The 25,136-nt window shown below is 40.5% G+C and overlaps 1 protein-coding gene across 1 annotated transcript in view; it reads right to left on the bottom strand.

Annotated features, from left to right (window-relative positions):
• Positions 1 to 285: 285 nt before the first annotated feature.
• Positions 286 to 25,136, bottom strand: part of malrd1 (MAM and LDL receptor class A domain containing 1) — a 70,181-nt gene continuing 45,330 nt past the window's right edge. Inside the window, 14 exon segments of the mRNA XM_085171855.1 lie at positions 286 to 1,912; positions 1,914 to 1,967; positions 2,061 to 2,156; positions 3,303 to 3,363; positions 3,467 to 3,563; positions 3,660 to 3,751; positions 6,260 to 6,326; positions 8,424 to 8,549; positions 10,295 to 10,573; positions 11,114 to 11,315; positions 13,860 to 14,017; positions 16,262 to 16,423; positions 16,530 to 16,646; positions 20,066 to 20,246. Of these exon segments, the coding sequence (XP_085027981.1) occupies positions 1,868 to 1,912; positions 1,914 to 1,967; positions 2,061 to 2,156; positions 3,303 to 3,363; positions 3,467 to 3,563; positions 3,660 to 3,751; positions 6,260 to 6,326; positions 8,424 to 8,549; positions 10,295 to 10,573; positions 11,114 to 11,315; positions 13,860 to 14,017; positions 16,262 to 16,423; positions 16,530 to 16,646; positions 20,066 to 20,246 (1,737 nt within the window). The 3' untranslated portion in view covers positions 286 to 1,867.

Raw genomic sequence — 25,136 nt, 5'->3', positions numbered from 1 at the left:
TCTCTGTCTCTCTTCCACAGCATGTCTTTTATCCTGTCTTCCTTCTCTCACCCCAACCGGTCGCAGCAGATGGCCGCCCCTCCCTGAGCCTGGTTCTGCCGGAGGTTTCTTCCTGTTAAATGGGAGTTTTTCCTTCCCACTGTCGCCAAAGTGCTTGCTCATAGGGGGTCATATGATTGTTGGGCTTTTCTCTGTATCTATGAAGCACCTTGAGGCGACATTTGTTGTGATTTGGCACTATATAAATAAAATTGAATTGAATTGAATTGAATTCAGCAGAGCATTTTAATTCAGTCACCTGGATGTGTTCTGCTTTTGCCAACATGAAAAAAAAACAACCTTTAATCACCATTCACAACCTGTTCTAAGACTTAGAGTTACAGCAATTAAAAAAAGAAGAAGAATATTTTTAACTGTCTCTGCATACTTGAGACTTTTTAATGGAATAGATTAACATGAGAATGACTGAAGTTATCTACTTTCTTGCCACGATTTTGGGGAGAGGATCGTGACTACTCATATCTTTGCAGGAAAGACAAAACTGTGGTCGGTTAAATTTCAATTATGTTTCTTTATAATAGTACCGAGTCACAACATTTGCTTTCTATTGTAAGGTAAAGACCCTACAATAACACAGAGAAACCCAACATTCAAACGACTCCCTTTGGGGAAGCACTTGGCGACAGTGGGAAAGACGAACTCCCTTTAAACAGGAACAAACTTCCCAGCATAACCAGGCTCAGACAAGGGAAAGCCATCTGCTGCAATTCGTTGGAGATGAGGAGAGGAAAACAGGACAAAAGATACGTAGCAGCTACCTTTTAAATTTAGGTTGGTTTTTTTTGTTTTTTTACAGTTTGGCTTTTGTACAGATTTAAAAAATATATATCTAACACAGTGTTGGGTTAACCTCATACCACAACCCCTGAAATCAGCTGACAACAGCTCAACTCAGTGCCAAAACATATCAACTGATGGTTACCTCCTACATCTACAGTGTTGTCTCTTATAGGGAATACTTTTTAAAAGGGCTGGGAAGGCACTGTTGACACCCAGCAGAAGGTCCTGGGTTCAAATTCAGGCTGGGTGCCTGCTGCTTTCCAGGTACACCAGCTTTGTGTCACAATCTAAACGGGGGTTGATTGGCAATTATAAATTGTCTGTGGGAATGGTTGTCTGTCTCTCTGTGTTAGGCCAGTTAAAATGGATTATCCAGGGTGTCATGCCTTTGGCTCTGTGACAGCTGAGATAGTCTCCAGCCATCCCACAACACAGAATTACCGGATGGTTGAAGCCTGGATAAGCAAAAGATGATGAGTGAAATAACCGAAGTTTTATACTAAGCAGATAAGCAGCAGATATGCTAACCATTAAAGTCAGGTTAAGCCTCCGGCATTATCTGCTATTTTAATTGGGCCAATATGCAAGTCTTATTGATCTTCTCATTGAAGTCTCACCAAGAGAGTTTGGTGTCCGTAGAGCAGAACTCCTGTTGATAAATACGCAGTGCTGTTTATTCATATTTATGTGCATGTCTTAGATTGAACAATCAATTATTCTGTGGGCTTTAAACCTTTATTTAAACATGTAAGTATCACATAAAGTCAAGCTGGTATCGTGAAATATATCCATGTCACCGTTTGCATCCTCTCCCCCACTCTGGACTTGAGTGCAGTGGATCAAGACGAACTCCTCAAGAGTGTGTACGCACAATTCAACACACTGGGAATACGTAAGGTCCACTGATGAGTCTCCCGTCCTCTTTGTCTCCATGTTTTCTGCATCTCGATGGTTTTGTTGCAATGCTCTTAGTTGGCATTTACCCCAAAAAATATCTTTAAAAAAATAAATGTGATGTCTGTTGTTTTTATGCATCAAAGGTTTTGCTGTCAGCCTCATTATGATTAGGGGGGGTAAGGGTACATGGGGTTGGAGAAGGACAGCTTGGCATCTTTCCAGTTCAGACCCTGTATGTATGAATACACACAAAAAAAGACATATCATTTCCTGTGTGCTGATTTCTGCACAGGAAACCAAAAGGCTGTGTACAGACCCCATACCTCTACCTCCTTCCTCCAGGGGTAGACACTGATGGAAAGCCCGTGACCATCACTCCTCCTGGGGTTCACACTGGGACAGCCGCCCGCTCTTTCATCCTGAGGTAATGAAAATCATGTACATGGGTTTAAAATGAGATGAGGCTTAATGTGCGAGAGTGCATGAAATGCAAGCGCAATTAAAATCAATTTGCCTTGTTATGTGTACATAATTACAACTTTAACCTCCATAAAATATTTCATCGTCTTGCAGAGGTGGAATAATCGCCGACTGTTTCCACTGCTGTGTAAGTGCTGAAGCGGATCTGTCATGGATATACTGGTTTGGCGCTACAACGCTCTACTTAAAATTGCCAGTAAGAAAAATTAGTGTAGTTAAACACATTTTGTGTGCTATGCTTGTGTGTATTCAACATGCACTTTAATAATGTACTGATTAGAATTCATCGACATAAACTCTTTTCTCGTGTACATGAAGATGAAAAATGGTTCATAAAATGATCACGAAACTGTACATGAAAGGTTTGTGGTCACACATTGATTTGTGTTTATGTGTTTATGAATTATAACTCTTACAAACATGCCACATGCACAGAGCAAAGTTTTAATCCACAGTCATCAGAGCAATGAAACATCACTCTGACTTGTATTACTCGGTGACATGCCCGTGTAGCTAAGAACAAAGTGTGTTTGTGTGTGTCTCTCATTCCATTATCCAAATGGAAGAGCTGTGCTTGCATCATGTCTTACGCTTGGCTCTTTCTCATTGATAGCAGGAATAATAGCAGAGATCAAAATTGCAGGAAACAAAACACACAGTGGGCGGACAATAATGAGCACCCGTGTAAGGTAATGCAAGCCAGTGAAGAAGCAGTTTCTAAAGCCCTTTCATCATGTGATCTTGATTAAATTGGATATTTTTGGCATCACAGCTTGTGCTGTTGCATTTGATCAGATTATATAGTTACGTTATTGTGTCTACCTGCTGTATAGGCACTACAGTGTGTACATACAACACTCGGAGAAATACAAACTCATAGCGACACACAAACTGCAAAATCAATGATCCTAAATCAAAAATCTAATTTTGCAGAAAGGCTTCTGGCGAGCACCTTCTGACTTCTTCTAAAATTAAATCCACTTATTGAACAAATGTGAGAACAATGGTAGAAATATTTGATTTGTGCGGCTGAGAAACTTAATGTTACTCAAAACATGACTGATTGGACATTTCTGTCTGCTGACCTCTGCTTTCCAGTCAAAATTTGGGTTATCCATCACCCCGTAGTCCGTCAGGTTGGGCTTTCTGTGGAGCCGGCAGACAAACTCATCAACACATTTATCATGAACATAATCGTTACACGAAGGATCAGCAGTGAAACAGCAGAACGAATGCAGCTCCAACTCACATTAAGTGGCACTTTCTCTTGCGCAGAGCCAGAACACACACAGCGACTCCGAGTACGAGCAGCAGCAGCCCGATGCCGATGCCAACGTACACAGGAACTGCAGTGACATTAACGGGCTAAGTAAGGATGCAGTAATTACACTCAGGCGAGTCATTTTAATAGAGGTGAGAGAAGAGGTGGGCTTCTTTATTACCCATCTGCGTGTCTTCTGGTTTCGGCGAAGACGTGGAGAGGGATGGTTTCTCTCTGACATGGCAACGGTTTCCTGTCCATCCCGGCTGACAGCTGTGACCACGCAAGGAAAAACAAACGAAAGATGAGACACGGATGCTGAAACCACATGTCTTGTTTTATGTAGCAGCTTTTTGTGATCACATGATGAGGAGTCTGATTCAAATGTGCTTCTCAAATGTGAGTCTCTACTGGCCCAAAGATAAGAGGAATAAATGAACACAATATGCTTGTTTTATGATCTCCATCTCTGTAAATGCTCTTTTCTTTTAATAATCCAGCACAACAACATGTTTTATAATCAGATTTTGGGTTGGAGGCCCTGAGCTACACTTTAAGAACCACTGCATAGCTGAATATGTCTTTATATTTCTTGTTTTTAATGAAGCAACTAGTGGCACTGTCATCCATTACTAATGAACATGCACTGCACATGCACATATACATATAACACTTAATTAAATAGACATAGATCAAAACTTTGGTAAGAACAGGATAATGTAAAAAAACCTCAGACTTTGACGCTACATAAAATCAAATACTAAAACAAAAGAAGTATAATCCTGACAGTTTCTATTAAGCTTATTGAACATACGCGTCTTTTCCATCTTGACAAAAAGTGCAAGATTTATCTGCTGGACATCAAGCATGGAAACACAGGCTAATTGCGAATTGTTTGGCCAGTCTGTGGAGCTGCATCTGGAAAGAAAGTAAGTTCCTCTTTTTCAAATCTAAGACTCTGCTCCAAGTCAACATCTGTTCAGTATCAGCTTGATTTCAGAGCAACATTGACCTTCTAATTCGAAACACACAGCTCTCAGCAAAGCCACACTGAGTCATTATCATTCAGAGGGGGTCAGCGTGCATATTGTGCGACTGTCTAGCCGTGGCAGTGGGCTGCTCCTGGCCTGGTTCCCTGGTGGATCCTGCTCAGCAGAGTGGAGGAACGTGAGGTAAATACTGAGCCAGAGGTGCTGGCCATGAGTTCTGCTACAGCAGGGCTGTTATCAATGCTGGAACAGCTTCAGGAAGTCCATACCACACTGCAGTGTGAATGACGGTGGTAAGGTCCTCTTACATAATGAGAGGAGGCGGTGGTGGTGGTGGCGCTGCACTGAGGAATGTTGGACGGGGACATGAATAGGAAAGGGGAATCAAACACAGGAGGACTAAATGAGGCAGCATCTCTGAGACAAAAAGCATTAACAAAAAAATCTTTTGACATAAAGCAGGAAGGAAAAGGAAGAAGAGGTGTCTGGAGAAACAGATGAAATACTCCCTTCTCCATTTTGCTGGCTGGGCAGGCGTGTGGGTGCACTTGATTGACAGCAGCTGAGCTCTGTCAGTGAAATTGGACACAAAGTAAACAAATTTGCGGTAGTGTCCACTTGTCACGGGCAGACAGCTTGTTAGCAGTACTGAAAAGCAAAGACCACACCGGCATCTAACTTGTCCGAACTGATACCCGCGGGTACATTTATATTCTGTACGTGTCGCCGAGCCTACAAACCGACATTAGCAGCTCGCTTTTTGTCAGGATGTGCACGACAAGACGTGCGTTCATCTTTGCAAGTTAGATAAGAAGCAGACAAGCCAGTATGGGCTATTTAGCATTCAAATTGTGCAGCTCTTGTGCAGCAGTTCGACCTTCCTGTAAAAATGGTTTAAAAGGAAGTGAAGTTGTTGAAAACCAAAATTTGGATTAATCCAGTTTCTCAGTTTTGTGTTAACAAGAGATTTCCATCACAAATTCATATCATGCAGGAATTTAATTTCAATTGAAGGTGTTGCTTTTCTAATAACGTGACACTTATTGGGTTGTTGACATGGCGTGCAGTTAGTTATGTGACTTTAGGGAAGGTGTATCCACCCCGCTGCATGATTCACATTCACGTGTTGGAGAATTTAACCTTTGGTGAAAAGAGAACGGGGGAAATGTGAATCTCCCAGAGAGGCTTCACTGGTGCATAATGATGTTAGCAGATCCAGCACCAAGTCTTATAATTGCATTCTTTCTTTTATAATGAAAAATCTCATTGCAGACATTCCAAGCTGCTGATGCAGACAGCTAGATTCACGGGCTTAATAAGAAAAAAAAACCTCCAACAGAGTGTCTGTCTTGAATGTGTTTTTGAAAGGTAGACGGCTGTATTATGCTGGCAGGTTAATCTGATGCATGGCTTTTTGGGGGTCTACCCGCTATAGCTATTCTTAGTGGTGACCACGATTAAATATTGACAAGGAGAACCCATCAGAGATTCCCAGGAAACACTATGTGGCGGTTAAATGAAGGAAGAACCACCCTGCTTAATCTGCAGGGGATAAGCAGATTCCCACATGCTTCACGGAGCGTGTCTTTTCCAAGGAAAGAAACAAGACTGATGGGATTTCCATGTTTTAGAGCTCTCACAGACAGATAAAGGATGAGAGGGGGAGTGGGAAGAACAGACAAGATACTTATCTTTCTTTTGTGCATCTTAATGAATGTGACTGAGTTTGTGTATTAGTCTGCTTATAAATGCATGTTTGTGTGTGTGTGTGTCTGGGTGAAGTTCAGCTTACATGCAAACAGGCCCCTGTGTCATCACATGGCATGAGCCGTGATACATGCAATACATCGGAGGACATTCTGCAAATGAAGAAAAGAAAATGCAGCATCACCACACTTTGTATGAAGAAGGCAGGATACTCAAATCCTCACTGTACTCTGTCAGTAGCCACCATTTATCTCCTCATCTGACAGGAAACAGACATGTGGCTGTTCAGAAGATGAAATCAGTCAATTATGTTGTTGGGGGGGGGAGAGGGAGTGTACTGTTGAGTGTCATCCATTAACCTCTGCAGAGAGCATGAGCAGTTAAGAGACCATGCATTCCAGCCACGTAAAGTGAGTATGTTTTCAAAAATAAAGACACCAACTGCTTTTATTTACTAGTAAATGTCAGACAACCATTTGCTTTTAGTTCAGGTGTCAGTTATTCAAGGTAGGTCACTCCAAACATCTTAGAGTTCTTATGAGGTCTTTTCAAAGTGCATCAGAGAAAGAGAGTGATCCCTAAGTGCCATCTTTCTTCTTCTTCTTGTGGCTGTGATAAATAAAGTTGCCCACATGATTTTTATCTGAAGGAAGCACCAACTTCGCGTCTGGTGTTGAGCCAAGACTGTGCTGGCATATCTAAAATACTCCAGTCTTTTCAATTTGCTTTCCACCACAGTGCATGTCATTAATGTGGCCAGTGTCTTCCCTTAGTTGTGTCTGAACATTACAGTAAAACTGTTTTGGAAGAAATGTCTTTTGTGTTGAACACTGAGGAATCTTTGACTTTGGTCTCTGAGTAATAGCCGAAGGACTGATTCTCATCTGTACCGATGTCCATGGTGAAAGAGGAGTCCCACAAGTGCGATTGGTCAGAATGGGAGTGAAGTGAAAAGAGCAGCTTGGTTGGAAGTAGGCCAAAGGTGCACAAAGTGACAACTTATCCAACCAGTTTAAATAAGGTGCATTTTAATGATTTTGGTGACTGAATTGCTGCTTTATGGTCACTCCTTATACGACCGGGTTGGAGGATCGGCCCCTTTGGGATCAGTCACCAGATGGAGAATCTGTTATTTATCTGTTATTTAAAATGTAATGAAAAATGTTGCATAGCCATGAAGATTAAACCTGGGTGATCGTGGCTCAAGAGTTGGGAGTTCGCCTTGTAATCAGAAGGTTGCCGGTTCGAGCCCTGGCTTGGTCAGTCTCGATCGTTGTGTCCTTTGGCAAGACACTTCCTACTGTGGTCGTCAGAGGGCCCGGTGGCGCCAGTGTCCGGCAGCCTCGCCTCTGTCAGTGCGCCCCAGGGCAGCTGTGGCTACAATGTAGCTTGCCATCACCAGTGTGTGAATGGGTGGATGACTGGGTGTGTAAAGCGCTTTGGGGTCCTTAGGGACTAGTAAAGCGCTATACAAATACAGGCCATTTACTTTAGCATGCTTTTTTCCCCTCGCCCACCTAATCTATCTGATGATGACTGCTCCTGCCTCCATAGGTTGGATGAGGGTTATTAGGGTTGCCTTTTAAATAATCATCATGCTGGAAATACCATTATGAAACCCTGAAGTGCTGCTCAGCCCTTGATAAAGTGACTTTGGCTTGGCAGCAAATGCAGGCTGAATGGGAGGTTTGGGCTTATTTCTCAAAGATGCAGGAAAGCAGAGGTTTTAATGGATCACATTTTGGCAGCTTGCAGTAACACCGTAAGGTGTGCTTTGAAGACTAAACAGCCAGACCTGAAAACGTCCTGAGAGTCCCTCGAAATGGGCAAATATGAGTGAAGTACTGGAAGCACTTAAGGGAAAACGGACTCATGAGAGGGCAATATATAGAAAAAAAGGCAAAGGTATGTGCTAAATTAAATGCGAAAATACTTTAAAAGATTACTTTTTCGTAAATGGATACAAAGAAAAGACGTGTCATTCGAATCAAAGCAAATTGAGATGAAACAGCACATTGGAAGTAAATGTCACAGTGATTGAAATCAAAGCTTTAAAAGAAGCTAAATTAAAGCATGGAGTGACTAATGAAAGTAGAGACATTTGATCACAGCTAAATGCACAGACAGACGTGACACAGAGGTGGTAGAAATGACACTTTAGAGTAAGTGCAACCTGCGACATGTCAGGAAATCATACAACAGGGCTACAGTTAATGGCAAAAAAGGGTAAGGTAATAAAAGCGTGTTACCATGGCAGCTGGATTCATCTGAGTGGAATGGCAGGCAGTCGACAAAATGGTCACAACGCCTCTGAAATGGGATACAGCTAGGCAAACTTTCACACACCAGTTCTCCCAGCTTACACTGGAGCAAAGCTGGTGGAAAAAATGAGGAAATATGAAGAGGAGTGAGTGTTAAATTCACAGACTATAATGAGTGTATTGTAATTATAGTAAGGAGAACTGCACTGCTCACTGCCTTTTTAAAGCATTTTAAAGAGATATTCGACAAGCAATTGCACAAATATTCAAAAAGTCCAGCTTCTAACTCCCAAAAATTTAATTTCTTCTTAGATATAAACTGTATCGACAGGCTCCGTACAACTAATGCTGTCAATCAAATACACAGTCAAATTCACTTTATCAAAGGAACATATTTTAACACAACAAACACTAACCAAGGCCCATATAAACGTAACACACACTAAAAATAATCGAGTAGTTCACTGAGAGTGTTGGGATGTAAAAGCATGGACTGAGACCAGCTGACTTTAAATAGAAGGACACACACCAGCAACTCACCAGGCCTTCATATTACCCACAGTGATCCTCACTCACACATCCTCGATTACTGCGTTTACCCCAGTGCAGATGAGGTGACTGAAATTCAACCTATGGTGCTAAAAACTAAATAAAAAATGATAAAACAGGGTCTTTAATCTGTATGCAGAATGTACCCACTATAACCTGCTCTGTTTAAGTAAGAACTAAGTATAGCACCAGTAAACCTTGACCTTTGGTAGAACATAATATCTATAGTTCACATCCACACTTATGACCTATAAGCACATGAGCATGCACATCTTCATTCTAGTGGTTGTCAAACTGCTGGGCAGGCCCGTACTGGTCTGGGCATGGCACCTGTGCAGGTAGGATGTGAGCAAAGTATTTAGGGGAAAAATACTGGAAAAAATATGCACAGGAATTGTGTCACCCCTCATTTCTTTACATTTTGCTTCAAAGAAGCCAGACTTTTCATTTTTAAAGTGGTCTAGAGCAATAATGTTGTAAGCTTTCTAAAGGTCTTTACATTTTTTATGGACATTAGCTGCTTTTTCACACATTTTAAATGGAGTTTTTCTAACTTTTTTTCCTAACCATTTTTAAGGAAGTGACGCGGGGAAAAAAGCTGAAGTATGCCAAATTACACAAGAACTGGACTGAGAATCAGCATCACTGAACTTCCTGATTTAAATAATTGTCAACATATAAGAGTCCAAGATGGTTCAAACACAAAGCCACAAAGCTGACAGGACTAACCACTGCATCGAGGTGCTACCCATGACACTAAGATGGAAATTTAATGGAAAATGTGATAACCTAATATAAATCTGAGGTTTAATGGCTTATCATTTTATGTGGAAACAGCTTTACTATATATACTGTGACCCCATTGTATTTTTTTGCCATTTGCTTTAGACATTAAGATTTTATCCCAACACTTTTTATATTGTACCCGTTTTTAAAAATCTCAAAGATGTTACATTGGATGATGACACTGGATGATGAAACTGAGAAAACAGTCATTGTCATTACAGCACAAGCTGTCAATAGTTTAAAGGGACTATTTATTCAGTGGACAGTAGTTCCAGTGAAAGCAGTGAGGTTCGTGGATTATCCAGAAGTTGTTTTTGGTAAACACGTGTGATTTTTTGAACTATTAAGGTCGATCAGAAACATGTTTAGGGGAATTTGCGAGAGATTTTCATCTCATCTGTTACTTATTAAACATTAATGTCTAAATATGGGTAAAACCGCCAATGTTTTCCTTTTTTGCTAGAAGTGCACTTCAGTTTTCCAGCCATTCATCCTCAGTGAAAAATGAAGAGGTGCTAACTTACGGCAGCTGTATTCATCCTCTCCTGTGGGACAGTCAACAACTCCATCGCAGCGCATTATGGACGGGAGGCAGTTATGATCTGAACACTGAAAATAACCAAGAGGACAAAGGACCTGAGGAGGAAGAGTTCCGGGTACAACAGTGGGACAATGCTCTTCATCAGATTTATCAGCACAGTCGGGCTCCATGTCACACAACCAGCTCTCTGGGATACACTGGAAGGAGTATGCACACTGAAACTGGTTCACACCACAAGTCAGTGGCTGAGGAGTCACAGGTTCTGAGGTGGAAAATCACAGTGGAGAGATGCATGCAAAAGGGTTAAATAAACTTGATTTTCAGTCAAATACAGTAAAAATCCCCCATTGATAAATCCCAGGATTGTTTTTGAAAGTATGTTAATGTTTTTTTTGAGACCACAGAGGCTTCGTCAGAAAGCCAGTGAAAGAAACAGTTTGGGGTGGTGGGAGGACAGAATGGTGAGGGTGAGGAAACAACACAATATAAATGTAATTGCTTTTCCTCCCCATTGCCCTCCATGCTGTCCCTTGGCATTGACCCATTCTCTGCATTGAATTCATATGGACCTACAGGGCAACAGGCTCCATTAACTCACTACACTTTCCCCGAGGGTTCACACTATTTATATGGAAACTGAGGAGAGGAGCATAGATGTTGGAGGACAGGGAAAAATTGGGAAATGGGAGAATGTGAAAACTGGAGGAAATGAAATGAAAAATGAGAATGGTGCTAGAAGGATAGGAAGTAAGGAAAAACTAAATAGAAGGGCAAAGAAGGCGAAAACCTTTCAGGTCTTTACCTGCAACTATACACTCTGCAGTGTAGGAAATGTCATCTAGGGCGATGTCTGTCCACATGTCTCCACCCACCTGGGCCTCAAAGGTCACTCTAAAGGGTACCGTGCTGGACACGATGACATTAGCGTATGTCCACTGTCTGCCGTGGTTTCCAGTGGCTGCCCACATCAACAGACGGGTACCGCTGGGTCCAACAGTAAAGACCTGGTGAGGTCAGGTGGCACAAAGTGACATTTCCATTTGATGTGTAACAATATGTTTGAGTGAGAACATGTATCATCACCATACAAAATTTATTATAATCAAACAAACAACATAAAAAAAGTTTCTTTTTCAGCCTTTAAACATTTTTCCTTCAGTGGTGACAGGGTGTTTACACACCACCGTTACATGCAATAGAAGTATGTGCAGTCTTTGCTTAAATAAAACCAGTAGAAATGCAGTGTAGAAAAACATAAACAATTGGAGTACTAGTAATAGAAGCGCTATAAAGCTTCAGTGTTTCCGTGTGTCATACTTAATGCATTTACATGCAACATGTACATAAAAGATGTCTGTAGCCACTGTGATGTTACCGAGGGCCTCAGTCATGCAGGTCTTAAGACCAGTCTGCAAACCTCTAAAAACCTCTGGTCACAAGGGAAAAAACTGTATTCCCCAACTGGTTGGCAAGTGATTGCTGGAGGTTGCTAGCTGTTGCCAGGTAAAATTGGTCTCAAAAAGTGTGCTGCATCAAAAAACTCCAGATTATTTGTACTTCTCTCACTGCAGCCAGCTTAGGCTCCAGTCATAGGCCAACCTCGTGAAAATGGAATTGAAACATCCTCTGGTTCAATTCAATTTTATCTATATAGTGCCAAATCACAACAGCAGTTTTATATTGTGAGGTAAGACCCAACAATAATACAAAATGGTTGTTAGGTTAAATGCATATTCTCCTGTCATTTAACAAGTGGTTGTTGGCAGATTGCTGTGGTTTCTGGTTGTTTTCAGGGAAGACTTGTCTGCAAACACTCACAAACTAACTATGGAGCTGTAGTGAAACTTGGAAAAAGTGTGGCATAAGCTGGAAAATGTTGGCTCTCTGAGTAAAAGTAGTGCTTTTCTGTTAACAAACTACAGATAATCTTCACAAACTACTAGCAACCAAAGCAACTGAGAGGAGGTTTCCATTGGAGCACTCCAGATTTCTTTGTGACCAGTTTCACATGACAACTGAGACCAGCATCAGACAACCAATTGCCAACCAGTCAGGAAATACAACCTTCTCCCCTAGCGATTGGTGGTTTCCAGGGGGTCGCCAATCGGTCACTAACTTTAGGACTGTGTGGCTGGAGCCTAACTTATTTATGAGGTTCTGATTTGAAACTTTAATCTGAGTTATTTGGCTACTGTCATCTTATGTTATTTTCCTTTATTTTTTTCTTATTCTTTAAAATTTTAAATGAAATGAAATAAGTGAGTGATGGATGTGGCTGAGAAACTGAGGACACTAACTCTCATAGGGTAGCGCCTTGACTACAAAGTCACATGCTGCTTAATCATCGTTAAATTACTCTAGATTGGAGCATAATTCTAAAATTGTTTTATTAAACAACTAACTAACAACTTGGAACACAGCTACGCACACATATACAAAACCAAAGCAGTTTCTACCTGCTCGTCAATAAAAAAAGACAGGTTTAAGGCACTTTACTGTTAGCTTTATTTAACATACCTTAATTTAACATTAACTTGTAAAGGTGGAGAGACCTTTGTCTTTGTACACTTACAAAACTTGGCTGCCAAACTGATCCAAAACTAAAAACACCATCACATCAATGTATTTTAAGATTTTATTGATTAGTACAAAGACCTGCACGGCCTCTTTTCCAGCTACATCTCTGATCTCTTATACACACACTGCACTTTAAGGTCCTCAGGCAGTGGTCTGTTTTGTGCTCCAGAGGTCTGGCTGAAAACTAAAGCATACAAAGCATGTTCAGTCAAGGCTTCTCCAACAGTCTGCTTGAGGAAATCAGGTCAGCTGAATCACTGACCTCCTTTGTATCGTCTCTTAAAACAGACTTTTATGGGAGAGTATTCTTTTGTTTAGTTGAGTTTCAATTTAAAAATACACTTTTCAATATCAGAGGTGTAGTGGAACAGAAGCAAAAAGAAGCACGAAATGGAAAAACTCAATTGAAGTACCGTAGAATATCCTTCCTTACAAAACTTTCTGATGGCTTATTTCAAAAGTGGAAACTCTGAAGGTTTAATAGTTGTTTTTGACTAGCAATACAGTAATTTATGCATAATTTAGAGCTGTGAGTTTTTGAGTAGTTTTGTTTATAATTCATGTAGATTCCTTGTAAGTGCCTCATCTGTGGCTACACATGGAGTACACTTCCTGTCTAAGTAGGGTTTTTAGCAAATGCTTATTGTTTGTTGTTTTGAAATTAACCCATTTAACAAAGAGACCTAAAAAGACATGAAAAGACTGATATGATAATGACGTTTGTAACCTGACATGCTTTGATGGATTATTTGCAGGAAGAAAGACTTTCATTCCCTCCTTTGGGTATCAGGTGACTGACAGTAAGCAGAGCAAAATATGTTGATAAGCTGAGTAAAAGAGGAAAGAAATCTCTGACAAATCCAAATTAAGCCTTCATTTTGGATCATTTCTTAGGAGGTGACAGTTAAAAAAAAAAAGTCTGATGCCCAAAAGCAGCAAACAGAAGAGAAATTTGTCTGAGATAAGGTCACCTTCAATGTTCCCATCCTATCAGAACCATGCATGAAGAACCAGAAGCGCAGGTGACACAGGCCAATGCTGGCAGGAAATGGACTCCTGGTTGTCACCTTGGCAACATCGCCCTCGCGCTGAATGGCTGAGTTTATATACAGGAAGTTCCCTCCACCACCTTTGGAGATAAATGCAATACTTTACAATTGCAGCACATTTATATAAGGCATGAGTAATATCTCAGTGCGATGAACGATGAAGCTGAAACAGCAAAAGAAAAGCCACAGCCAAACCCAGCTCAACCATCAAATTTCAGCTTTGCTGCAGGAAAGAAATCCAATAACCTTATTCTGCTGGTTCAAATATGCACGATATTTAGACGGAGGAAGGCTGTCGTTAAATGTATCCTGCAGCCAAAAGCTGCAGAGAGCTTCTTCAGCTCGGCTAGGCTTGGAGATGAGACAGCATGTGTGCAGTGCCAGAACAAAGTGGGAGTTTTCCACATGAGTTAAGGGGGATTTAAGGCCATCACAATCCACAGTGCACAAAAAAAACCTGCTCACACCCACAACACAGATTCCGCTGTGGTGAATCAAATCATAAAAATCAAAACAAAGTCTGTGCATCTAACCAGGCAGAGCTCGTTTTCAAAGAACGTGTACACGCATGTGCTCCATTACCTGATCCTATAACGACAGGATATTTGCAGAGTCATGCCTTTGTCCATGTGTTTTTAAGCTGTAAGATCACGAGTCCATCCAGCCCATCATTCATCCTTCCGATCAATAACCTCAAATGACCAATCAGGAATAGCAACCTAGTGACAGCCAGTACAAGGTGGAGTTACAGCTGCAACTCAGAAGACAACAGCTGGTTCATTGAGTGCACTGTCACCCATGAAAAATGCTGCTTTGTCCTCAGCATTATGGTTCTCATGTGGCATGCAGGGACAAATAGCTGCTGTGTGTGTGTTTCTTTACCTCCTTACTTTCTCCTTAACAGTTTTCACCCGTGCGCTCCACTCATGCTGCTTGTCGTCCTCATTTCATTCAAGGCCTTAAATAAAAAGGGCGTGCTTGGAGAAGCCACTCGCTCATTTTCTCTACCCCTTACACAGCCTGAGACAGGAGTGAGCAATTGGTACAATTTTATGTTGCTCATGTCTTCAGAAACAATAGCTGCTAACTGTGCTGTGGCAGACAGATCTGTGGACGTGCACTCGTGCACATCTGTGCACAAGGGGATGGAGGAGAGGGGAGAGTTCCAGTTTAATCTTGGAGAGATGCTAGAGTATATATTTACCAGTGGGAAATCACTCATATTTAAACTTGCTCACATACAGCAATAACTGATTTAATCCCTGGGTAACAGCATATCAGTACACAAGTTAATATTAACAGTAGATGCCTGAATACATAAATGCACTGAGTTGCTGAAATGTGATTGGCTGATTAGATATTTGCATTAATAAGCAGTCGAGCAGGTGTAGTCAACAAATGTATTTTCAGCTGGTAAGTTATTGATGCCTTGAAGTCTTACGGAAATTTTGATTAACATTACTTCGCATAGATGTGGGTAATTGTTGCCAAAGTGTCGTTACCTTTCAATTAATCGGTTTAAAAAGCAATATTTGAAGCAGCTTTGCTTCATATGATAAGCAGGAATGCTGTTAAGCTCAGTTTGACTCAGACTGATATTGATCAGGAAGTATTTTTAACCCTGCCTTCATGTCGGTGTCACACAGTCCTATTTTCCAGCTGTCAAGTTGTAATTACAAAGGCGCTGCCAGAGAGCTGAAAACATGGAGGGTGTCAGGAGAATGCAGATGTTGTCTGCTCCTAATTTTGAGAAATTGTTTGTTTTTTTCTGCCAGTGTTATTAACAGGAACAAACTAGGAGGCTGACAGAAGCATCCGATCAGAAGATGCTCATATTGTAATTCTGGGTATCATGTAAGTGACACAAGGATGGAGGATTTTTTCAGACAAAGCCAAACATGAGGAAAACAGAATAAAACTACCCCTCGGTGGGCTTTTCTATGGACTTTTTGGATAATTAAAGGAAATAAGCTCAGGGAAAATCAGTTTATGATACATTATTTGTTCAGTAAGATGATGCTCAAAAATTCTACTTTTATGAACCTCGAAGCATAAATGGGACAACTTTTGTGTAGTTGGTTAGCGAGCGCCTTCTGTGGGTTACGTAAAAGAACTTCAAAATACATTAGTGGAGTACTTCTATGTATTTTATGCCGTAAAACAACACATTGTGCTAATTTCAGACCTTGTTGCAGCCAACCACCCAAAAGCCAATATAAAAACCCTCGACTTACTTTGAGAAAAGAAAAACAGAAGTAAAAGCACATTTTTCTTTATGTGTATGGTCATATTTTTGGTAAGATTTTAGCAGAGCAGCTGCAGACCTTGGCTGTGGTCGGTGATAGGTCCAGCCCCTGGTGTCTCAGTACTGGAACCAATCCTCCAATCAAAGTCATCATCAGGGTCTTGAGAAAGTTGGCATCTCTCTTTCCACTGGTCTCCCTCCATGTTGAAGCTACAAGCACCTGGCGAGCTAATTATTTTGTCTGCCAGAAAGAAAGAAATTGAAGATGAAAGGAAAGAGTTTGCAGTCCTGTTTCAAAGTTGTCCTTCTGCTCTCCAAGAAGGGATCTATTTATCATTTCTACTCACCGCAGTCAGCTTCATCCGATTCATCAGCACAGTCGGCCTTGCCGTCGCACACCAGGTGGGACTCAATGCAGTGGCCGCTGCGACACACAAAATCTGTGGCGCGGACAAACCGACGGCCTCCACAGTGGCTAAAACATACAGATAATTACAATGAATAATCATGATTTCTATTATTCCTCAACAATTTCATCCCCATTTTCTAATCCAGACAAATTAAATCTGACATGAAATAAAATGCTGTGATGAACAATTTATTAATAAAACACAGACTTCCTATGCTCAGCACCAAAGAACAGCAGCGGAGAAGAAGGTAAACAAAAGCAGACAAAGGCCTGTCAGAGAAATCAAAGCCCCCTTCCTCCTGCACCGCCTTGTTTGAGATGGAACAGAGAGCAAGGAAAACAAATCAGGTGGATCACAGACAGCACACACACACACACACACACACACACACACACACACATTAGCCACGTCTGTGCAGATGTGTGTGTGTGTGCGTGATTAAACTTCAAAGGCAGCAACATTAAATGATGAGTGAAATGAGGAAAGAGTTGAATTTCATTCCGGGAGGTCAGTGGGGTTAAAACCCATCATATAATAAACTGAAAATCCATTTTAGCGAGCACTCAAAGTTGATGGAAGTTGTCTGTCTGTGTCATTTGGCTTTGGACAGACAATTTGTCTGCTTGTGTGTCTGCAGTCTGTTTTGATCTATGCCTCCACTTAGATCTGTAGGTCAGTATTTATGTTCTCCTGTGTGTGTTTGTTTATACGTGTGCACTGGAGATGGAGATGGAAAAGGGTCGGCGGAGCAGGAAACATCGCCCCTGGTGCCCAGCCTTGTGCCAGGTCCTGTTTAATGTACAACATCTGTCTCAAACATAAATATCAAACGGCGTCTGTCAGCGACTGTCGTCCCAAAGACAATCAAACTCTCCTCTCGCTTCGAGACCCACCAGTTCTGCCTTTCTTTTTCTCTGAGTGTGCCGGCGGCAGAATCAATTTCATACTCCAAACTATCAGCTGGAAAGATCATAAAATAATTTCACAGCATAGTTATATCGCGCTTATGAAGCTTATTGGAAGAATACTTTGATAAAACGAAAGCAGAGAGGAAGGCTAGAGAGAAACTGAAAACAATTTAATCCACTTTGTGAAATTCAGGCTGAAATCTTTTTTAGTTTTTATTTTCTCAACCACTCTAACTGCTGGAATTATTTATTTTGTTGCATTAAGGCACCTGGGTTGGTGCGGGTTTACATCATGCATTGCTTTACTTTAATCTCACATTTACAAAGAGACTGAGTCATGGGTCCAGCTTCTTTTAAAGGCGAGATTAAGGCTATTCTCCAGACTTCAGCAAACATGAGCCGCTATGAACACAAAGTTAATAAAAGACATTTTCCTCATGCTTTTAAAAGTTTAGTTGAATTGAAGCTGCTTTTTAAATTTTAGAAGCAATAAGAAAGATTTGCACTGCCACTGTGCACAAAGCGACGGTAATATATGTGCAGGGGTTTGCCGAGCGCCAGCGAGTCTGTGATTACTTTACCAGGTGGTGAGATTTCCGGCTTTTGAAACTTTTCCACTCCACTGCTCCTTTTTTTAGGACAATGAAATTTAAAGACCCTTCCTATCTGCTCTGCTCACCTACGATACTGCCTGCAGTGCGTTATTTATCATTTACCTTTGCTGGCTGCAATTCACAGTTAATTAGTAAATTACTTGTAAACTATACCATTGAAAACTGCAGATGCAGATACATGTACATAAATAATATGTGATATAAATACGCTGTCCAGCCCAACTAGATTTAACTAAGTTAAAAAAAAGTAAGAGCCGTTGATGACATTGGAGGTTTAGATTCAGGATCATTATGTTTCCCAAAAATGAGGTCAGCTGACTAAAAGAAGACAGAGTCAAACATTTTTACCATCAATGGATTTTTTTCCTCCCTGATGACAGCAGTATATTCCAGGATGAATATACCAGGATTCACCGGGTTCAAGTTGTGAAAGAGCGAGACATCATTTTCACACATGGATGGGCCGCCACATAGTTTGCACCATAATCCCGCTCAAAATCTTTGGGATCTGCTGGAGAAGACTTTACGCAGCACTTCCAACTTTTCGATCCTGACTATAAGTGGCAAAAAATAACGCGATTCTAAATGGGAACAAATGTTGTGACAATAAGCTTATCAGATGTGTGCTGCCATCAGAGATAAAGGTGCGTGTTACTTTCTTTCGACTGTGCAGCTTTTAACACAATTCTGTCTTTGCCCGTTGCTTTGTGCCTAATAATTGGTCACAATATTTCTCACCTTGTCTTTTGTCATTGGTGCAAGAATCCATGGTCGTTTTTTATTCGGTTAAATTGTGTTTTTGCTTAGCCGATTTTGAAATGGTTTACTTCTAATTAAAATTCACTAATTCTATTTTCTTATATTTCAGTTAAGTTTTTTTTCCTTTTTAAGATATTTGTTTTAATAATAAGAATAATCATAATACAATTTTACTTTGTTTACATATACACCATTATATGTATTTAACCTATTGTGTTTTTTTGTGTTTAACTTCTTTTTTTTTTTAATTAACTGCAATAACAAAAGAAATACCCAAAACACTTCTCCGGGTCGCTTGTTTTAAGCTAAATGCTAACAGCAATATGCAATTTAAACATGCTAGAATCTGCTGGTTGTCAGTCATTTTCCATATATCTGCCAAAAGCATCTTTAAAAAATAATTTAATTAAAAATAAATAAATGCCTGCTTGCACGTTCATAATTGTACGCAGGCATTTAATTGACATAACTAATTATGTCAATTAATTTTTACATCAGTACAACTTTTACATTTTTACTAGAGTCCACAAATGCTTTGATGCTGGTTCAACCCATTTTAAATTAGTGTTCAAAAGCGTTATATAATCAATAGCTTTTTTTAAAATGTACATTATTATCAGATTATTTAAGTGAGGTCCTAATAGTGATCCATGGCAGATTTATACATGTACACATAAAAAAAAAATCATGGTTTTCTAAGAGTTTCCTCAAAAAAGGTCATTTATTTTCTAAGAACCATGAATGTCTGCATCAGTTTTCATAGCGGTCCATTCAGTTATTGTTAAATTTCATACCCGAAGGTGGAAAATCAAGTGAAGGACACAGTTACAATGCCATCCCCAGAACTCACATAATTAAGAATTTAGAAAAAAGTCTGTGGCACTGCCTTCGGTTCCACTCCACTATTAAAAATGCACCAATACAAAGATAAATGAAAAAAAACTTTAAAAATGACATGTAATCATAATAATATTGACCAAACAATCGTTTGGAGCAAAACCATCAGTGACAAAATGAGCAGTAATAGAAATGGTAGTAATATTGTCATTAATCTCCCCAGGTGTATGAAACATGGGCTTATAGTGACCCAATTTCACATGAAATTTGCATTCATAGTGCTTTTCATAATTATTTTATTGTGGTCCAGTCTATATGCAAAACTTGTTGTGTACTGTTTGTGCATGCTACCTACTTGGGGCACAGTCTATGTACTCCAGGTCATCTAAGGCCGCTCCACCGCTCACGTCCTTTAGGCGCACCACCTCAAATATGACTTCAAAGTTCCTGAGCTTCCTCAGGGGGATCTCTGCTCGGTTCCACTTATTGCCCTGATGTCCCGTTTGATTCCACACCTCCTTTAAATCATTCTCCATCTGTGGAGAAGAGCAGCGATGAACAAAAAGAGGCTCATGTGGTAGCATTTCACATACTAAGGGGCTGCAGTCTCATTTCAAAGAGCTACAGCAGTCATTACTGTCAGAAAAAAGATTTTTCAAGCTTTAAGCCTCATGTCGAGAGTGAAGAACTTCTTGGTCAAAACGTGCTGAATCAGATATGTGGACAGAGTGCTGCTGCTGAGAAAAAGCGAATGCCATCTAAGAGAAGTCATTAAACTCTCATTAGCATTAGCATAACATTGTAGTAATAATTCCCCCGCCTTGAGACCTGCGACTCACATTTAAACCCTGCTTTCTGAGTATGGTAATGGATTTCTCTCATGTCACACATGGAACATATTAAAAGACAAACTGACGTGTATTCCTCTGTAAGCCCGCTATGCCTTTTCCCATGGTACTTGCCAGGCACTAAATCATGACGAATACAGCTTTGAAACAGCAAATTTGACTCTGGGTTTAGTGGATGTGCCTTTTGACGAGCCGGCATCTCATCGCTGGTTTTTATTGTCATGTCAAAAGCACCAATGGGACTTTTATAAAGCTCTCTCACTTCATATTAAAATACTTTGGGCATAAGAGTAACAGGATCTAGCGAGGTGATGGTGAAGGTAGTAGAAAATGCAATGGAATTTTAACAATAGTGTAGTTCAGATAACATAAAACAGACCCGTACTCTACATACACAGATTTTAAAAAGTAATGCTGAATGTTAGATGAAGTGGATTAAAGAAAAAAACAAAACTCGAGGCCTTTTTTCAAACTAAAGAATAAATATATCAAGACAAAAAGTATCAACAAGAGTACAATGTCAAAGTAAAGTCTTCAAATTGTTGTTGCATGCTCTGGTCAAGCCAGCAAAGACAAATAAAGTAGCTAAGTATAATTAAAGATGAGTAAAAAAAAAAAATCCTGAGAAATTAAAACTGAATGTTTGGCATGAATGTTTGGGATTATTTACTTAAAGATTTCTCACCTAGATTATGTAATAAAATGATAGAACTACCTGAAGTCTTTGGGCTCATTAACTGTGGGGACGATGGTCCTGTGTGGGTTAAGAAAGAAGTGTGATCTGTGTTCAGCCTGAAAAAATGTTTACTTAAATAGAAGCGGTAGTGCATAAAACACCGTGTTTTGCTACTGTATACAATGTTGTACTTATGGCAGATGATCCACGTCAGTAAAGTACTGCAGATCATTTCCTGAATTTGTTAATCTAATGTGATCCTCGTCTTTGTTCAAACACGAAACCCTTAAAGCTGAAAACCTTCCCATAAAATATGAATGAATGGTTACATTGTTGCTCCTTGTTTGGCCAAAGGGGATGAAACAAATCCCTGACTGCATGTCTAACCAGCCCCACTCGATTTTAGCTGAAACCTTTTCTGTTTTCAATAACAGGACCAGAATGAAGCAAAACAGACTGCTTAGCAGAACGCTTCTGTGGGCTAGCAAGACAAAAATGACATGCTTGGTTTATCAGAAATGTTTTCAAACTGTGTAACGTCATCAGGGATGTGGTATAAGTGTTTAGGTTGGAAACAGCGTGTCTGAATAACTCGCCCATCTACAATAAATAGCAGCACATGGCCATTTTTAAAACTTTTTTAATTGAAAGAATGTGGAACCGCTTGGAGTTGGTGTAGCTGAAGAGTCTCTGATGGGGTTAGATCTGCAAAAGCATTGAGCCAAGAATACGAATGAAGTGTAAGAAATGGCAGCTAATTGTTGGCAAACTGAGCCAGTATGGATCAAGACTGACTTTGTACAACTTTTGAGAAAAATACCCAAACATCTATAAGGTACTGAGCAAAACTTATACTTCTCCAGATACTTCCGAAGGTCTTTCAAAGTTTCTCTTTTTCTTTGATCTACTTTTTTACTCCTTTTCAGTCCAGTCCTTGAACCTCCCCAAGGTCATGGTGAAGAGAGAGCTAAGTGTAAAAGCGAAGCTCTCAATTTACCGGTCGATCTACATCCCTACCCTCACCTATGGTAGTGACCGAAAGAACGAGATCGTGGATAAAAGCGGCAGAAATGAGCTTCCTCCTAAGGGTGGCTGGACTCTCCCTTAGAGATAGGGTGAGAAGTTCAGCCATCCGGGAGGGGCTCAGAGTAGAGCTGCTGCTCCTTCACATCAAAAGGAGCCAGTTGAGGTTGGAAAGGCCTTGGTGTTCCCCTGGATAAGGTGGAGGAGGTGGCTGGGGAGAGGGAGGTCTGGGCTTCTCTGCTTAGGCTGCTGCCCCCACAACCCGGCCCCAGATAAATGGAAGAAGATGGATGGATGGATGTTTTTTATTTGTTTGTTGAGCCACTTAACACTGACCTGATGAATCATTCAAAGGGATGAACCAGTATTATGTATACACAACTTAGCAAAGAACCAATTTTTGGTATTTTTAGGCACTGTGTTACAGCAACCATGAAAACATATAATTAGTTTTCTTTATTTTTCTTTGAAAAATGCCAAAAATAAGCCAGTTTGGAATAGATAAAATTGTATTTTTCACCAACAAGATGAATCCAGAAAAGCTGTTAGTCATTGGCTATATTAGGACACACTACACAGTCCTTGAATAAACGGTTCCAATTTTCCTAGAAAAATTTATATATATATATATATATATATATATATATATAAATTTATATATATACGCCCTGTGGGCGGTCAATCCTTCAAGCTCGGGTCCTCTACCAGAGGCCGGAGAAGAGCATTAATGGGGGTGCATATAGATTTAACTACCTATTCTGCAGAAGCTCATGAGTCTGATATTAATACTGCTGTAGCTCTAATAATTTACGACGGCTTCCTCATCCTCTGCTCTTTGTAAAGGTGATGGGAAAACTGCAGGTCTATAGCATCACATAATTATTCAGTTTTAAGGGCAGTGCTGCAGTGAGGAATGAGTTGCAAGAGTGTGAAATAAACACCACAGCTAACAAAATAAAGCAGCAAACATGCTGCACTTGAGGTGGCAATATGTGACCAGAGGCTCGACTGCAGTGAAAGGAAACCTGGTGTAATATACTGAAACGCAGAGGACAAGCAATGTCACTTTCTACTCTGCGGTTGGAAAGCCTATTAAAATGCACCCTTGGGTGAGGCTTGCACAGACTGTCTTCTCTCTTTATGCCAGTGAAGCCCTGGCTTGAAATAATCTTGTTACTGTGAGAGTAGAGCGTACATTAATAGGCAGCGTTGCAGCAGGACTTATCCAGATTTATGCCACGGAGTAAAGGCCCAATCCATAAAAGCAGCCAGAGAGCGAGTGACGAGCGCGCGTTACAGGCATACGTAGCTCACATTTGATGCCTGGGTGGCATATCAGTCGAGGCATTTATTCGATCAATTTTAAGCTTCATTTCCTGAGCTTGCAGACAAGGCAGCGCAAGCCGCCAATTCGGTTTGCTCAAAGTGAAGAGAGGATACACATTTGCATAATTTCTTTTTATTATCTCTCAGTAAAAGTCAGGATGCGAGAAACAGAAGAAAGAAACAAAGTTGTGCTCGCAACAAAAAGCTTCTTTTATTGAAACTGTGAAATCCTTGACGTCTTAACCGTATACTGAATGTTCCACAAAACTAAAATCCAATTTGTATTCATGGCTTTTTCATTTTATGAAACTGCTGGCAGCTGTTTTCTGTCAACTTACCTTTTAGTCAAATCACAAGTTTTTTTTCTTTACACTCAGTCTTTCCTTACTTAAAAAAATATTTCCATGTTTCACCAGGGACAGATTTGCATATTGTTTCCGTGATGAGAAACACGCACAAAAGATTAGCCTCGTCATGCTATATTTTACTCGAGTAGAACGTCCTCTCTGTGGCTGACCGGCAGATGTTTGGCTCACCATAATCGCAGGCTGCATCTGAACCCACAACACCATATATAACTATATTAATGAGCAAACAGCTAGCTATGCAGTAATTTTGCTGTCATCATTATGTTAGGCTGACTCAAAGTGCATCAGTCAGTAAGGCAAACAAACAGCCTATTATGAAAAATACACGGCAGGGAAAGTAAAATATTTCTTCCATGAAAAGAGGAAGAGTTCATCTCTCCAAGATGAAACTTTTATACTGCTGAGACAGCCAAGGAAATGGGGTATAACAAAAAATACGAATTACATTATTTTCCTTCGTTAGCATAGTCCCATTTCTGTTTTAATTCTGTTCCAGACTTTATTTTTTTCACCAAACTTTAATTGCTCCATCTCATCCCTGACCCCTCAAAAAGTTGCAAATGTTTAAACTTTAAAGTTGCACAAGGCAAAAATTAAGAAAAAATGCCCGACTTTGTAAACAGGGGACTCTCCTTCTGTAGTTTCTGTCTCCCTCTAAGCCCCGCCCACTAGGAAGAGGCTAAGGTCAGTGTTACTACTGGTAGCTGAGGCGATACCTGGACCCTACATAGGTTGCACAGGTAGGCTAACTCCTCCAGGACTGCACATCAACATGTGTCATTGCCAAAAGGTTTTTTTGTATTTCCCAGTTCAGTCTCAGAAGCATGGAGACAAGCGGTTACTACAGGTCTGTATAGGTCATTAACCAATTAGCGGGACTGTTATCTGCTTCATTGTGCAAGAAAGAACAGGATGAGCACTGCTAAAGCTACAAAATGACCTCCACCAGGCCACTGGTGGGATTGCCTTTGACCAGACAATGAGAAACAGAGGTGCACACAGACCTCTACATCCTAACTGCAATTAGATATCAGGATAAAATGCTTGCACAAACTGTAACACCCTACGCTGATACAGTGGATCCTGGGTTCCTCCTGGTGCACAACAATGCCAGGCCTCATGTGGTGAGAGTATGCAGGCTGTTCCTGGAGGATGAAAGGATTGATACCATTGACTGTCCTAAAT

The sequence above is a fragment of the Neolamprologus multifasciatus genome, chromosome 9 (genome assembly GCF_963576455.1).
Source record: "Neolamprologus multifasciatus chromosome 9, fNeoMul1.2, whole genome shotgun sequence".
NCBI lineage: Eukaryota > Metazoa > Chordata > Actinopteri > Cichliformes > Cichlidae > Neolamprologus > Neolamprologus multifasciatus.
This window is presented reverse-complemented; position numbering and strand designations above follow the sequence as displayed.